The 14,739-nt window shown below is 40.3% G+C and overlaps 1 protein-coding gene across 2 annotated transcripts in view; it reads left to right on the forward strand.

Moving 5' to 3' along the window:
• Positions 1-14,739, forward strand: part of LOC138249229 (matrilysin-like) — a 92,384-nt gene that overhangs the window by 46,156 nt on the left and 31,489 nt on the right. For both annotated transcript variants that reach the window (XM_069203205.1, XM_069203207.1), the window contains exon 4: positions 7,568-7,693. In XM_069203205.1, coding sequence (XP_069059306.1) covers positions 7,568-7,693 — 126 coding nt within the window. The remainder of the gene's footprint in view (positions 1-7,567; positions 7,694-14,739) is intronic.

The raw sequence follows: 14,739 nt of genomic DNA on the forward strand, positions 1-14,739 counted from the left end.
GTAAAGAAACTAATCAAGTTCACAATTCACTGTATCACAATATGTTTCTATGGACAAGTCAACTTCATCATCACTGTTTGTCTGAATGGCAATCCCATCATTTGAGCAACTAATTGAACATCTGGTTTTACATAGCAAGCCCCTTCCCAGTAAGGATACCGGACTCGAGTCACAAACTAGGAATTTGTGTAATCCTTTAAAGTTGCCAATTTTAACCTAAACCGGTTCTGTCATTTGGTTTGTCAAATACTGGTTTGCAACTCCTACAATCTGGACTGTTTTTCCTGAAAGGGCAGATTTGGAACTCCTTCAGTTCTCACTGTAGTGTGTGTAGCTCCTATGTCGACTAAAGATGAGACTTTGTGACCCATTACCTTTCCCTTCACATGTGGACCTGTCTTATCAACTTCTAATGAAGCTAATAACATATTCCTCTTCATCCAAACTCTCACTCACCCAATCATCATTTATTGCATCCTGACTGTGTAACGGGAATTGGTGCAGTGTGTTATTACTCTGATTAAACCTTTGACCTGTGACTGAAGAAGCATCACCTGCTGCTGCTCCATTTGGGCTTGAAGCATTTGAATTTGCTGTCTAGATACAGTTTGAACTTGCAGTTGCATTTTCTGAGACTGGTGCACCTGCAAACTTGGCATTTGCATCTGTTGCATGGGCTGTAAACCTTGCATCTGGTTCATATTACTTTAAAAATTTGGATTGTGACCTCTCATTATCGGTCCCCTCATATTCGGAAAATAATTGACTTAGCTTGTTTGCGGAACAACACCTTCTTGACCTAACATCAGACACTTCAGTTTCCAATGTCCGATTCCTCCACAAGCATGGCATGGAAACAACCTCTTCATCCCTTGCACATCATTCTGAACAACCACAGTATTCAAATCAGGACTACGGTTCACATTTCCAATTCCACCGCAATCTCTACCTCTTGCTTGATTCTGAAACAACACGTTTCCCTGCTGTTGCGGAAAACTTCCCTGTATTCCCATTTGTGCCGCTTTAATCTGCATCACCATTGCCTTTTCATTACATTTTCTCTGTTTCAACTCAATCTTATCAATACAGTACTTTGCATACTGCATTACTTCATTAATTGACTTCGCTTTCCAACAAATCAAATGACTCTCAATCAACTGGCTAATTTTGGGTCTCAATCCTTCAACAAATCTTAACACAAAATTAATCATTTCTTTTGGCTCAATTGTCTCTGTACCACTGTAATGTTTGAACACCTGAATCAATCTCCCGTAGTATGGATGTATCGACTCCTTCGCTTCCTTGGCTGTCCTATCTATTTTCTGCCAGTCAATATTCTTGGGCGAAATTCTTGTTTTAAAAAATTCAATCACCTTATAGTAATATTTCATTATGTCAGGAGATGGTGCACCTGTTGCTGGATCTCTCTCTGAGGTTCTCTCCTCAGCAAATCTACGCTCCTCTTGCATTCAACCCATAAGTCCGCTGGAACTACTATCTCTAACAGGGTGGTCAATTCTTCCCACAGGCATTTTGTGAGTTTTACAAACCTATCTGTCTGCTGGTACCACTCTACTGGTTTCTCTCTAAATCTGGGATAATCATTTGTAAATGACAGAATGTCACTCTGCTCCAAGGGACATGTAGAAAATTCCCTCCTGGAATCTCTCTCCTTGGTAGAATTTTCACTGGATCCTCAACCCGCTGCACATTTGCAGTAAGATTCATAGAATCCCTTTTTCTCTTGTCTCTTTTCTTCACCCATCTGCCTTCCGCCTTGTCTGATGCTCCCCATGTTTGAAGGCTCTGAATTAATTCTCTAAGGTGGATTTTAATTCCCGGAACTCAAATGTTTATCAAAATCCTTTGTGTCAAGATCTAATCTGTAACTCCTCTTCAAGTGCTTTGTTTTCTCAATCTCTATGTCATTTTTCTCTGCTAGGTCTGCTAATTTCTGATGTACTATTCCTGCTTTGTTAGTAATCAGCTTTCACAAATAATGCAACTCATCTTCTCTGAATGTGTCAATACTGTCTAACCCCATTGTTCCCTCAATCAGGTCTTCTGCCTCTAGTCTAAGCCTGGTAAAATTCAGGGCACTTCCTGCTCTAGAATCTCCTTGACTGCTATTCAATTTCTCTAACCATTCAGTTAACTGGTGAGCTGTCGAACCTCGTAATGAAACGTTGCTATGGCTTACTCCTGGCACTTGCTGTAGTGTTAGGTTTGGGGTCTCCGGTGTCACCATGCTTGGATTAGGACCTATGTATGATCTCACCTCATTATTTAGAGCAGTCCTGAGAGGACTTAAATCAATTAAAGGACCTGTTCCATCAAATGTTGGTCTCATGGGAGTTATCATTCTCGCACCCTCTTTGAGTCTTTCCCTCGCTATGCTTGGGTTCAAGATTGTCTGCTCAATGTTCCCGTTATTTCCCTTGGCGAACAATGGTATGACTGGACCTACGGTAACTGGTACTGACAAGGCATCGGGACTTGAACATTGCAGGTACTTCAATTAATAGTAATGTGCATTTAATGTGCATTTAATACTGACACTGTGTGATTAATCACACAAAAATAGGTACACTGTTCCAAATGAATAGAAAAATTCACATCAGCGAACCAATTCAACAGGAGCAAGAACCCTCATGCATCACAATGGATGACTAGCATCATCATTGGGAAAGCTCCTCATCAGGCTGGTGCTGCAATGCCTGACGGGCTTCCCAAAACGGGGTGCTCTTAACCACTTTGCTCAGATCGTAGCTGTGACAAAAAGAGGATAATTATCACTGGGATACCCAATTTTAAGTACCCGAGCAAATATTGGAGAGAATCAAAAATTAAAATTGGTTTACCATCAACAAACAATAAATCATGATTTTAATCAATGGTAAATGTGATGGTAACCAAGATTAAAAACAAAATAAGGAGTAATGGGTGATTGTTGATGCTCACCTACTCTCACTTGAAAATGGGGAGGATATAACCAATTATGGTTCCTCACACTCACAAGTCTACATGTTTCGCGTCTAAGCGGTCCAGCCGGATCCAGTGACACTTCATCAGGACAAAAACCTTCTCCAAAGAGTATAAATATCAATAGTGTGTGAAAAGAACAAAGTCACTTACTTAGTCCTACTTGTTAATTCAAAGGTTGCCCTAAATAAATGTAAGTAGAAAAACCAAGGTCAAATATAATAAAGTAATAATACAATCGCGAATTGGTGCGCCTGTGAAATAAAAAGTGATCAAGTGACACACTCGTGTGAAAGATAAAATAAAAGAAAATCAAGCTTACCATCCCTAATTTCAGGATAGAACCCAAAAGGATCGCTGGCCAGTGTCAGAAACTAAAATTCTGTAATTACAAGTCATGAATCACAATAGGTAAAAAATCAACATCATGAGTTTGAAAGGTAATGAACTCTCAATTGTGCATGTCTGGTAGTTCCAGGCATCAAGCGCAGTTGAATAGTTTAAACATGTAACTACCATACATCCTAGAGACCCCTCCAGATCTCAAGTTTGTCAACATCAATCCCAGATAAAAATCAGCCGGTGAGGAAATAAACCTCATCTTTAAACAGTAGTAAATTGTATAAATATCGGCGTGAAATACACCTTATATGATGATATAGAAGTATATGGAAGTGCGACAGGCAGCCGAGTAGACCCACGGTCTATCTGCTCAAACTAGAACAGCCTTAGAAGTAAAGTAAACAAAGTCGGACTTAGACGGCACACTCGAGTGAAAAGGCGTTCTCCTTAGAGAATCACGTGGAGACTTACTTCAGTTTCTTGACAGTAGGCAAATAAACCTACCCCACCAGCGCGCGTCCTCCAGTAACGTTGGCACGGTGTTAACCGGGGTTTTAATACCAATCTCATCTTCAACACCCGGAAGTAACTGTCGGCTCACATGGCCATAGGCAGTGAAGACAGACTACAATCTAGTGTAAAGAGCTACTTCAATGGCAGTTTGTATTCAGTCACCACAACGTAGTTTCCTTATCGGGATGCAATCAATAATAACCTACCCGAAGGTTGGGCAACCAAAGTCAAATATGAAACAAAGGAAAAGGAAATATAGCAGAGTAATGATCGCTGATAATTAGAAATACCTATCAACACTAAGAGGATCGAATTAAAATAGAGTTGTTATTCTGTCAACTTTCGGACATATTATGCCAAATGCATCATCAATCAATATTAATGGCCCAAATCAATCTCAACCATTAACAGAATTGAAAAAAAGTGGAAAAAATTGAAAAATTTTAGGTTAAAAATTTGGAAAGATCAGGTGCCAGGACAAAGTCGCTAAGGGTTGTTAACCAAAAAAGGGGGGGTCATAAAACTCTCAAATGGTGTGTCTCAAGGTGAGAGAGTAGTCCATGGGATGTCATCATTTAGTTCCCGTAACGACGTTCCCAATTTAAAAATCCATCTTTGTTCAATTCTGAAGAGTGAAGCGGAACCATTTGGAAGAGTTTTTCGGGGCTTCTAGGACAACCCATTTGAGGTCGTCCGGAGAGTGTGGAGCATCCAAAAAATGGGAACTCAATTTTGTGGTCATTCTGCGACATCTAATGTTGCTTCTATGTTCGTTTATGCAAATCTTAACTGGTCGTGTGGTCATCCCTACATATCGTAAACCGCATGGACAGGTGATCATATAGATACAATTTTTAGAGTTGCAGTTCGTATGCTTCTTTAAAAACCACCTACCTGTGTGATTAATGACAGCCACTCAAGTGGGCACATTTTCCAAGTCACGCATTATTTTCTAGGTTAGTCAAATTCTATGCAGATTTATACTTCAAAATACATAACATTATAAGTAATAAATCCAGCATTCACAAAGGTGACAACAATAACACAAAAGGTTTGGGACAAGAGCTCAATTTCATTTGATCAGAGGGAAACCTACAGTAAGAAACAAATGGGCTGACAGACAGGTATTTTCAATTGGGTGCAACAGCAACATATTATAGGAATATGAGTGTGAAATTCTCAAAACTCACATCTTGCGAGATTGCAAGTGCCTCTAGTGTACTTATGTTTCTGTGTATAATGTTGTTCCTTAGTAGAATGTCACATGATTTGTGTTTTGTACCCATAATTGTACATTTACTGGCTTGTAAGAAAGCTAACAAACTCAGAAATCTGGTAATGATATTTAAAATTACACAACAATGGATTTTCTTTGACAATATCAGGTGACTTAAGAATTGTTATTTTTAATTCTAGGGAATTGATCCATTGCCTAATTTGGAGTAAAGATTGTTTTGGTGCCAGGGGGTGCTAGATGTGGTTTCAAACAAAAGTCTTTATAAAATATGTTGCTGATTATAACAATAAACTTGGTCAGTAATGTCCCTACAACTGCTTGATCAACCCTTAGGGATATCTACTCTGATGATGCCTCTGCTAATTGCTTCTCAATACCTCACTGTTAGACCAGCCAGCCTTAGGGTGGTCACCTCTAACCTTTTGCCTGCCTCCCTCCACTTTTTGGACACTATTTGTGCTGGTTTTAGGACTCTACACACTTTACCACTGCTAACTAGTGCTAAAGTACATATGCTCTCTCCCTTAAAGCATTGTGACATTGGTTCATACCCAATTGGCTTATTTAATCTACTTGAAAGTCCTCAGTAAAGTGCACTACATGTGCCCAGGGCCTGTAGATTAAATGCTACTAGTGCGCCTGCAGCACTGATTGTGCCATCCACATAAGTAGCCCCTTAACCATGTCTCAGGCCTGCCATTGCAAGGCCTGTGTGTGCAGCTTCACTGCCAATTCGACTTGGCATTTAAAAGTGCTTGCCAAGCCTTAAACTCCCCTTTTTCTACATATAGGTCACCCCTAAAGTAGGCCCTAGGTAACCCGTAGGGCTGGATGCTATGTAGATAAAAGGCAGGACATACACCTGTGTAGTTTACATGTCCTGGTAGTGCGGAATTCCTAAATTCGTTTTACACTGGTGGGAGGCCTGCTCCTTTCATTGGCTAACATTAGGACTATCCTCATATACTGTTTGAATGGTACATTCCGATCGGAAAGGAGTAACAAGGTCCTAATTAGTATGGCCAGAATGGTAATACAAAATCCTGCTGACTGGTGAAGTTGGATTTAATATTGCCATTTTCGAAATGCCATTTTTAGAAAGTGAGCATTTCTCTGCCCATAAATCCTTCTGTGCCTTACAATCCATGTCTGGTTAGGTTAGTTGACAGCTTCCTTGTGCATTTCCCTCCGACAACCCCAAAAACAGGATGCTGAGTCACACCTGCACACATCTGCATTATGAATGGGTCTTCCTGGGCTGGGAGGATGGAGGGCCTGACACTTACATTTGAAAGGACAGTGGCCTACCCTCACACAATGGACTGCCAAACCCCCTACTGGGACCCTGGCAGACAGGATGAAACTGAAAGGGGACCTGGTGCACTTCTAAGCCACTCTTTGAAGTCTCCCTCACTTCATTGGGTATTTAAACAGGGCCTCTGACCCTACAAACTCAGACACTTCTGGACAAGATACAACTGGTGTAGAAACTCTGAGCCAGAACCTGCAAACTGCCAAGAGGAACTGCCTGGCTGCCCAGAGGACTCCCCTGACTGCTTTCCCTCAAAGGACTGCTGCCTTGCTGCCCCCTGGCTTTGCTGAGAAGTGCTCTCCAAGGGCTTGGATAGAGCTTGCCTCCTGTTCTTTGAAGTCTCAGGGCCAAAAAGACTTCATCCTGTAAAGAACATTCGACGCACAGCTTGCCAGAAATGATGCACAGCCTGCATCGAGTTGAGAAAATCCCCGCATGCCAAACCGGAATGATGCAGCCCTGCTCCCCGAGAGGAGATCGATGCAGCGCCAGCGTTGCGACTGGAACTTTGACACACGGCCCACTGGATTGACGCATAGCCGAGCCGGAACGACGCAGCCTGACTTCCTGCGAGAAGAATCGACGCAGCCCCTGCCGTGCGACAGAAATTTCCTGCATCACCCATCGAATCGCTGCAGCTCCTGTGATTTCGTCCTGCACGCCCAGAATCTCTCCGCATCATCCCCGGGGCATCCAAATACCCCGCAAACCGAAGAGGATCCAAGTCAGCGTGCTGTAAATCGATGCAAAGTCTTCCCTGCGTGGAAAATTGTCAACCATCACCCAGAGAAACCGACGCACACCTCCCCGTTTTCCACGCATCTCCTCCTCTGCGGTCCCTTGCGGAGATTAAACTCAAACCAGGTACTTTGTGCTTGCAAGAGACACTTGTTGCTTTTTAAAGGCTAAAGAAGCTTTTTATCATTTTCTAAAGTGATATCTCAACGTGTACTATTACATATTTTTCTAAACACTGTGTGGTGTATTTTTGTGGTGTGGATCCTTGCTTGGACAGGGGGTAACCTGACTGCCAACCAAAGACCCCATTTCTAACACTCAACTATATCAAATTTGCTGTCAAATCAATATCCACTACACATATGTTACCCATTCATTAGAGATTCTTCAGAAGTCAAGGATTTGTGAGCATGGACAATGACTTCTTTGGCTTTCTTCTTCAGATCATGGTGATCCTTTTCCATTTGATGGGAAAGGAAACGTGCTGGCGCATGCCTTTGCGCCTGGCTCTGGGACAGGAGGAGATGTTCATTTCGATGAAGACGAAAAATGGTCAACAAATGAACTAGGTAAAACACATAATTAGGAGCGATATAATTGTATCTCTTATGTACAGTTCTATTTGAAGTGGTCCTATTGTTTAATAAAAATAAACATGATAGATGTATATCATGATTTGCTCAGCGGTGCTTCGAGGAGTTGTGAAATAGCAACCAACAGTGATAAGATGCAGTGCCAATACTTTAATAATGGAAAGGAGTCCTCCACCAGATAAGCAGCATATTGCATTATTTTATTACCTGTCAGGCCAATGCTTCTAACAGCACAAACCTGCGAGCACTAAACAAAAATCAAAACCCAATTTGTCTGTTTACTACAGGTAGGGGCGCAGAATTGCTTCAGAAACCTTACTGATTTTTCACTGTGGTATTTCGCTTTAATAGATACTCCTTCTATCTCAGTTTCCCTGACTCACAAGTGAAATTCGACCCGCAAATTTCACTCTCTACTGATCACTGGGTCTGTCCTGGTGCACACAGGGCTCACCAAATCTCAATCGAAAACCTTTTGCTCACTTTAACATGCCCTCTTAAGTTTGTCAACCATGACCGATTGACCTATAAACCGACAAATTACAACATAAAACAAGTGTCTCATACTCTGGAGTCTTAGACCACGAAAGGTCCGTATACCAACAACCACGCGGACAATTTTTTAGCACAAAGCGTCACACACATGTGAAGATCGACAACTTCCCTACTCTCACACTTCGGGGTATGCAAATTCCTTCAACAACTTCATTTGGAGTACGCAAACTCCTTAAACCCTCACAAACATCACCGTTCACCTGAGACATGCTTAAACTGTGCAAGCGCAAAACATATTTCATTCACATTATCACTAGAATGCCGAGAACATCCTCAAACAAGCATTGGCATGCTCCAAAGTTCTGGGAAAGTCATTGTAATTTCTTAGGGTGACATTTTCTTTTCATTGTTTATCATCGAATCTGAAAATCGTAACCTTTACCAATTTGTCTTACCAAATCTGCAGCTTATTTTGATCTCTTAAGGAGACTACCCATTGAACTCTTTTATCTGTTTCATAAGGGAACCTTGTAGCAGCCTCTTAAGGAGACGTGACCCACTTACTCTGTTATCATTTCTAGAAAGCAGAAAGGGATCATACGATGGGCTCTTGAGGAGACTAACCATCCTATCCTGCTATCATTTCTAGTATGATGTGCTCTTAAGGAGACAAACCATGCTACTCCTTCCACCTATTTCTCAAAAAACTACTTTATTGTGTTCTATTAAGGGGGCTAAACTTTATGGTGGCCTCTTAAGGAGAGGTAACCATGTGAAATTTCATGATGGCACCCCAAGAAGGCAAACCATCCTACTCTGTTACCATTTCTGTTAGCGCGTCTGTCCTTTTTTGGTGTTTTATTGTTGAGATATAAGGGAACTCGTTAAAGGCTCAATGGACCTTTTGACTGTGCTTAGAGTGATTTCCACCATATATCCAAATTACAACGCAATACCTTCAACAACATCAATAAACAACATCAAAATACCTTTGGAGTCAGAAATGTTCACACACCATGACCCATTTGGCCATGAATATCCACACCTCTATATAAAGTTACAATGTGTATTTCCCTATATTTATAATGCTAATATCACATAAATTAATCTAAAAACAAACAGATAAGCATACAAGAACACTGGTTGACCAAATCTTTTAAAGAATCTCAATTTAATTAATGCATTCATCACTAAACATTCGAGGGTTACAGTACAATTCAATAAGATGAATAACTGTGTAACAGAAATAACATACATCTTCGTTCAGAAGCTGAGGAACATCAGTTATTATTGTTAGCAACCTGTTAACATGTCAGGGTTTTCTTTACTAAACTTCTGATTAGAAAAGCATGTTTGGGCTTCATGCAAAATATGTTAGTCAACATAAATATGAAAAACATCTAACTAGGCTCTATCAAAATAGCGGTTGGTACCTAGAAACAAAAGGCAAACACAACAAGAACAATAGCATACTAAGCACTCCACCAGATAAGCAGCATATTGCATTATTTTATTACCTGTCAGGCCAATGCTCCTAATGGCACAATCAAGGGCACATCAGGACACATGAATCTGTCCTTACCTTTACCCTAACTGCTCTCCAGATATGTTGATATCAGAGGTATCATCGATGAAGTGCCGCAGGAAGATGTTCTGCTGTTCTTGCTTCATTATTTCATAAAAGGCAGTCGGGTAAAAAATAATCTATTCATTTATGTGAAAAACCAGCTAAAAAGTTGCATGAATTGAAAAATAAATAAAATTCTTAATTTCAAACATTTATCAGGGGCCATGTTACTATGTATATGCTCTAGTAGAATTTACAATGGCTCGGCCAATAGCTGTAAAATATGTTTTAATTTAAGATATTCAACAACTTGTCAAAGCGCGCCATTATTATTTCCAGTCCCAATTCAATACAAATCATAGCTCGCCAGGAAAACAAAAGTACTTTTTCTTCACTTTAAAATCCAACTAACCCATTGGGCTTTTCGCTAAAAATATTAATATCAAATATTGTTAAGAATTACCAACAAGTAATTGATCGAGCATTACGCTTAAGGTTTCCAGTTACCAGTCAGCAGCTTACCGTCCATAAAATCAACTCGACAGAAATGGATATTTTCCTAGATAGCAAACAAAAAGCCAGACTTTATTAAAGACAATGAGCTGTATGCTTCTTTCGAAACCTTTAATGCCAACTCTGTGCAGCAGATGATCACAAAGTCAGTCAGATCTAGAAATGTAGTATCTAGAAATCATTCTGTCTTGCTGGAAAGTCCAACAAAGAAGAGGAACACCAGCGCCGTCAAAGCACCATACCAAAATCCATGAGGAATAGTTCACTATAGTCCACTCCCAAAAGGGGGCAAACTTTCAGACTCAAAGATAATGAGGCAAAACAATTGTCAAAAATCGTAGGCCTTATTTTTACTTTGGCAGATGGGATACTACGTCACAAACGTGGCGGTTGGTCCCTCCGCCATATTAGAATTGCATTATAGCTTAGGGCCTTGTAATACCACGGACGCAATATCCTCCATGTTTTCACTAATATCCCGTCTGCCAAACTGTAAATAAGGACCATAGTTCACACAAGATGGCAGCAGGCAATATAAAGACAGGAAACAATAGATCACCTATGACAGAAACACAACAAAGTAATCAATGGCATAGCACAACCCACACACCTGTAAAGGCAAATACCAGGTGACTCTCAATAACAGAAAAATTTGAAATAATTAGAAAGGGAATGTTCAGAAAGAGTTATCAAAACGTTGCTTTTCTATGAGAAAGCTAACAGGCTGGTGAGGGTGATAAATAAAATCTTCAGTCTTCTCTTTAATGAAATCATAATCTTAGTGCTCGTTAATAAAAGCTCCATTTTCATGCAATGCATGATGGCCCATGCTAGATGCACATCTAAAGTCTCTCTAGGATTAAATTGCTGCATGCTCAATAGTTATGACAGATGAAGCCCTTAAAGTTGAGGCGTTGGATGAGTTAACAGCCGTCAGATGAGTTCAAGAGTTTAGCAGCTGAAGGAAGTCGCAGGAGTGAAGGCATATGCTCCAAGTACCAAGCAGGGATTTCATAATGCATCTCAAACCCCCAGCTGACATTATCAAACAAAGCAACATTCTAAGACACTTTTTTCTCTATGCTTAAAGAAAGCAGCTTGTAACTTACATTTCATAGCAGTTAGAAAAATAAGGATATAGGAAAATGGAGTATCTTGTCCTGATCCTCCCAGAGATATAGAACATGATCCTTTCGAGTGAATAGTACCTGCCTCTTATAGAAAAAGCATAGATGTTTCAATGGCTCTGCACTAACACTACTCTCAGTAATGTGGCCAAACTTTGAAAAAATTCTGAGATGCTGAGATCCATGTTTGGAAACCAGCAAGCCAAAAAGAAGAGGACTATGATGGCAGTCCAAGTCAATGAGTACATCACGGGAGGACACCAGAAAGGGCTGCCTTCCTCCATCTGAAGAACGAGTATGTTCCAGTCTGATTAAATTTAAAAGAGGATGTACTGAAGAAATAATGGAATAACAAGCATTCATTGTCAATAGGAAAGTTCTACAAGTAAAATAAATATAAAAAATACATTTACATTAATATTTTCACTAATACTAAAATATTAGCAAAATGTTTCCAAGTTGAACAAACACTTATTACTCTTCCCTTTACTTCTCAAGGCAAAGTGTAGGTAATAGTGCTGCAATAAGTACACAAAACAGTGATGGATGGAATGCTTGAATTAATCTCAGCCACTGTTAATCGCTCAAGGCTGCATCCCAATCCATTATTATTTTGCACACCATGCTAACTCAGTTTGGATCCAGCTATATGCAAATCAGCCTTGGCCCTGCTCCAATAGGAGCATTCCAGCGTGCCAAGCCAGGTCCTCCCTGAACCGTAGCACAGGCAACCCAGGACTGCTTTAGCCTTAGTTGTGGGCTCATCAGCTGGGTACAGCATGGCTCTAGTGACACAGTGGGGTGAGTTGTATTTTGCATATAATGAATGCAGGTGCACCGAGGTATAGACTGTTGGCATAGTCAAGCTTTGAGATTACGAGCATGAGGATAGCTTGCAGTTTGTGTTGGTATGCAAGGTATGGAAAGATGCAACAAAGTGTTTTCAGTTTCATTGTATGGAAGGCAGTCTTTGGGAGGTTGTTAGCATGAGGTATCAATGATGTCTGAATCCATGGTTACTCCTAGATTTATAACTAATCTCTGATATTGTCAAAGGGGCTTCGAATTTCTTGGGCCTTTTGGAGGTAAGCTGGTAGTTTTGCAATTGTCCGCATGTCATAATAATGTAGGCAGTATTGAGTTTTGGATGGTTATTCATCATCAATGTGTTTTTGGCACAAAAGCAGTCATCAGGTTTTGAATGGCATAGTCTTCAGGCTATTCTTTTTTTAAACTATTTTGGTGCTATCTGAATAGTTGTAACAGTTGAGGTTGTATGATTTAATCAGATTTGGTATGGGGTAGGTAGATGTTGAACAATAGAGGGGATAATATGTGTTGTGTGTGAGAAGGTGATGTGATAGGGTTTGGATAGACTGGGTAGACTGCACGTTGTCTGTGAGATAAGAAGCAATCGATTCTAAAGCATTTGCAACGATTCTGGTACTTTGAAGTGTTTGCAGAAACATGTGGTGGTGTACAGTGTTAAATGCCGCTGATAAATCCAAAAGTAATAAGGCAACTAATCATTTGTTGTCCTCTGTGAGTTTTAGATCATTCCATATCGATATGCTCGCTGGCTCTGTGCTTTTGCTTGCTCTGAAACTGGACTGTTGTTCTGACAGTAATCCATAAAGTTTGTAAAGTTAGAGAGTTGAGTGAACCTTATTTTTCAAATATTGTTCCTAAGAATGGTCCATTTGATATGGGCCAGCATTTTGCTTTGTCAGATGAGTTGAGGTTTTTCCTTTTTGAGGAGAGGTCTCATGTAGGAGGTTCTGAGCGCAGGTGGAAATGAACCTAGTTCCAGGGACTTGTTGAGTAGGCATGTGGCTACGTCTCTGGTGCAGGTTGAGTGAAGGATATCGTTAAAGATACTTGGCAGTGCTGGGTCTAATGATGACGGAAGGTATGCATTGACATATGGTTATTGGTGTCTCTATCTGTGATGATTAGGTCATGCAGTGTTGTCCTCTTTCTCCTTCAGGTAATTTTTATAAATCTTTAGATCAAGTCACTGGAGATTTGGTCACAGAAGTCTTGTGATGGTTTGTGGTGTTTCTGTGTTTAGACACTCTGGATTGGGAAATTCCGTTAAAGTTTTATGGAGTTCTTTGGAAGGGCAGTCTACTTCAGTTATACGCATGGAGTGGTGGTGTCTTTTTGTGGTTGTGATTGCTCTTTCTAGGCTTGGTTATATATAGAGCTGTGACGTGCTTTGTCTTTTCATCTTTTGATTTTCTCCATTTGCATTTTAATATGTTGAGTTGAGTTTCATTCTTTTGATGTTGTTATCAACCCATGTGGTGTCCTTTTTGTGGTCAACATTGGATATGTTTTTGTTAGTATCTGTCTAGTACAGTGGAGATCCAGTTGCAGAATATGTGCATGTCTTTCATCCTCATGTTTATTGGGTTTTTTCAAGGTGGGTTTTGAGCTGCTGGATGTCTGTTTTTCCTATTGTGTGTACAAGTGTTTATTGTTGTCGGTTTTTGTTGTATTTGAAGTGCTGTTATTGATAGGTGGGTGGATCTTGGAGGTGATGATGTTGTGGTCGTCCAGCTTATGGGATAGCTGTCTGTAACTGGGGGTTGTCCTAAGGGTGTATATAAGACATCTACAGTGTGTCCTGTGCATTGATTTTGACCAGAATGGTTTGTTGTAGGTTGAAGGCTTTAAGGTTAGTTGTAATAGCTCTGACTGTGGTTAGATTCTTCTTGTCAAACCATAAGTTGAGGTCTACTAAAAATGTATAGGTTTGGGTGCTCCAGATGAGTGGTGGTTACTGTATAAAGTAAGTCATGTTTAAAGTTGGCATTGCTGAGTGATGGTCCCTATATACAGAGAAAGGAATAGGTAATAGTTGTAGTAAGTGTGCCATCATCTCATCAAGAATTTGCACCCGTCCATGGTGAGATTTTCAATTATTGTTATCTGTTGTATTTTTTATGAATGACAACTAGGTTTCCTCCAGTTTTGCCAATATGATTTTTATTCATGAGGTGAAAATCAGGAGGGATGGTTTTGTGGCATGTGGTCGCAGAATTCTTACTGCACCATGTTTCTGTAATGAAGGTGAGATCCAGTGTTGTTTCTGAGAGTGTCTCCAAGATGTTGGAGCAATTTTAGTTCCTTAATCTTGTCTTGAAATGTTGGCATTTTAGTTGTTGTGTTTCTTTCTTCTTCATTTCCTGTTGTACTATGGGGAGAGGTACGGAATTTTGATGTGGCTGACTTGGAGGTGAACTGTGCTTGTGGCTTTTGGTGGAAGTGGAAGGGAGGCTATTTGGTTGGAGAAATATGAACTTTGAGATACATTT

The sequence above is a fragment of the Pleurodeles waltl genome, chromosome 8 (genome assembly GCF_031143425.1).
Source record: "Pleurodeles waltl isolate 20211129_DDA chromosome 8, aPleWal1.hap1.20221129, whole genome shotgun sequence".
In the NCBI taxonomy this organism is placed as follows: domain Eukaryota; kingdom Metazoa; phylum Chordata; class Amphibia; order Caudata; family Salamandridae; genus Pleurodeles; species Pleurodeles waltl.